Genomic DNA, 2,675 nt, shown 5'->3' on the forward strand with positions numbered 1-2,675 from the left:
CTGAGACACCTGGGGGCTGTGACTATACAGTATGGTCCTTGTCGCCAGGAATTCATAGCCTATTCCGTTAACCACTGCGTTTTGCTTCTGAGACTTGGAGAAGCTGGTATGTGCAGGGGATTGTGAGCCAACTCTTTTGTGTTGTGTGTTTTTTACAGCAATTTAAGAAAAAAACACCTTAACCATTTGACCAAAAAAAGTTATACAAGTTTTTTATTTTTTAAAAAGCTGTAGCTAACTCTTAAATATTTGTGGTTGTTACAAGAACATAAATGGTCTGAACAAAGTTAAGGAAAAGATGCCAAATCACAATTTATCCACTAGTGGCGGCTTCTTTTTGAATGAGCATTTCATGATCATTCATGATCATTCATGATCAAGACTTCTAGAAAGTATAAGTTAAAAAAAAGTCATCTAAGGATCTTAAAATGTCATTTTAGGATTCTTTCTTAAATTCTAAGGAAGAAATGCCAAGAAACTGTGAAATGACTAAAAGTTGGCAGGCTAATGTGCAGAGGGAAAAGGCTGGCTGGGGTGATCCACAAAATCATTGGTCACTATACAGAAAGTTGGGGGTAACCTGCTGGCTGGCTTGTAGAATTAGTGACCACTAACGAGTGTCCCGTTTCTTTTGCCCATTGGTACAAAACAGTGAGACCGTTTAAGCGGAAGCATCTTACCGCCATCGACTGCCAGCATTTGGCTCTGAGTCATTTGTCTGCGTCCCAGCCGTTCGGTCAAAGATGGACAAGCAGAGACCCGAACCATGGACTGTATCCTAAACCCAGAACGAAAAGAGGGAGTAGGGGTATGTCTTCCAAAAAAGCATCTTGCATTTCAAAATCTGTAGTGTGTGCAGCCTTTGAGTATCTCCCAGTTTAAAAGCATTTGTAAATGTTGCTGCTGTGATTTTGTAGTCCTGTTGCAATAGTTTGACACCTTTTTCGTTATTCGTGAATTTTCCATGAAAATTCCATCCAGTCACAGTGGCTGGTAAAAGCCCTGGGAGAATGTGATAGATGGAGTCTCGTTAGCTTGTGTAATTACAAAGCGACAGAAGACATAGGTCAGTATCACCTTCATTCCAGTCCAGAAACACTGTGATTACTGGGCTTTTCATTAGTTGTCTTGGTCCAGTTTGTCACTAGGTCCACGTGTGATGATCTTTCCTGAGCTGTTTGTCACCTAGTGCCTAGACCACTGCAGGAACCCTTCTCCGGGACTGCAGGTTTTCTCTCTTCCAAATCAGCTGGGACATGTGTCATTAAGTTACTTTTCTTGTACATGGTCATTTCCGTGTCACACCCATTCTCGGGACCCCCAGATGCTGTGATGGACTCAGGCTCACACTTGCTGTCACCACGTGAGAGTCCCACTCCCAGCAGGTTGAGTCTCCTATTCTCCTTCTACGTGCCACACGAATTCCTAGTTTTGTTAACACCTGGTAGAATCATCTGGATTGCCTTATTTTCTTCTGATGTATCTAATTGCAGAGTCCAACTCAACTATTAACTAGTCTTTAAGTAATATGTGTGTTTCTCACTTTGGGGAACTGCCACAGCCAGTTGTACGAGGCTGTCTGAAACTTTCTTGAACTCTGTCTGATGTTTAGCTCGTGCCATGTGTCAGCTCTGAGCAGGTGGCAGGCTCTGAATGACTGTGGGGGTGGCTGGATGTGACAATTAGAAAATACCAAGATTAAACCCTGGCCATACTGACGTCAAACTCTAGGTTTCTATCAGGTTGCCCTAGAAGCAGTTATAATTTTTTTTCCTAATATAGAAAAAGTAGGAGTTTCAGTTTCGTAAATTCTATTAGAGACTAAACCTAGTGTCGGTCCATTCTCTTATTTTCCAAAGTGAGAATTTTGGCTGCAGCCATTTAGAAAGGAACCATGTGTATTATGTATATTGATAAGATGTTTAACTACTTCATTGGCATTTTAAAATAATTTTTAGGAGTCTGAAAATGCCGTGGTGATGTGTGAAGTCACCATTTGGGTTTCTCTACGTACCTGAAAGTCTTTTTTTTTTTTTTAAACCTTATATTAAGCCTTGAAAGAATTGACTGAAATTTGGAAGGGTGATTTCTAAAGAAGCTGGGGGCTGGGGAGGAATAATAATAGAAAATGTAAACTATACCAGTTCTGTTCACTCGTGTCTTGCTTTTATATATCTTCAAGCTTAAAGGAAATGTTAAGTGCAATTCTGACATTTGATACTGCAGTTTACTTGAGTATTTTTAGGACTTGTAAAAACATGGTGCTGGTGGGAACTGGTTTTATTCTCTCTTGACCATCTCCTGTAAAGGGTAACTTTTATAATTCTTTTTTTAAAAAGTGTATCTATTATATTTTAAGCTTTGACACCATAAGGAGGTGGCTAGATTTTACATGCACTAACAGATACAGAAGCACAAAGAATCTTGGTTTGAAAGAGAATTATTTGACAGAAAATGAGCCAGGGGGCCAGGTACGGTGGCTCATGCCTGTAATCCCAGCACTTTGGGAGGCCGAGGTGGGAGGATCACTGGAGGCGAGGAGTTCAAGACTAGCCTGAGCAATATAGTGAGACCCCGTCTCTACAAACAATAGAAAAATTAACCGGGCGTGGTGGTGCACACCACCAGCTACTCGGAGGCTGAGGCAGGAGGATCGCTTGAGCCCAGGAGTTTGA

The 2,675-nt window shown here is 41.2% G+C and overlaps 1 protein-coding gene across 1 annotated transcript in view; it reads left to right on the forward strand.

Moving 5' to 3' along the window:
• Window positions 1–2,675, forward strand: part of FBXO18 (F-box protein, helicase, 18) — a 45,913-nt gene that overhangs the window by 11,059 nt on the left and 32,179 nt on the right. Inside the window, exon 3 of the mRNA XM_012664904.1 lies at window positions 653–808. Coding sequence (XP_012520358.1) covers window positions 653–808 — 156 coding nt within the window. The remainder of the gene's footprint in view (window positions 1–652; window positions 809–2,675) is intronic.

Source organism: Propithecus coquereli, unplaced genomic scaffold, assembly GCF_000956105.1.
Source record: "Propithecus coquereli isolate 6110/MARCELLA unplaced genomic scaffold, Pcoq_1.0 Scaffold94, whole genome shotgun sequence".
NCBI lineage: Eukaryota > Metazoa > Chordata > Mammalia > Primates > Indriidae > Propithecus > Propithecus coquereli.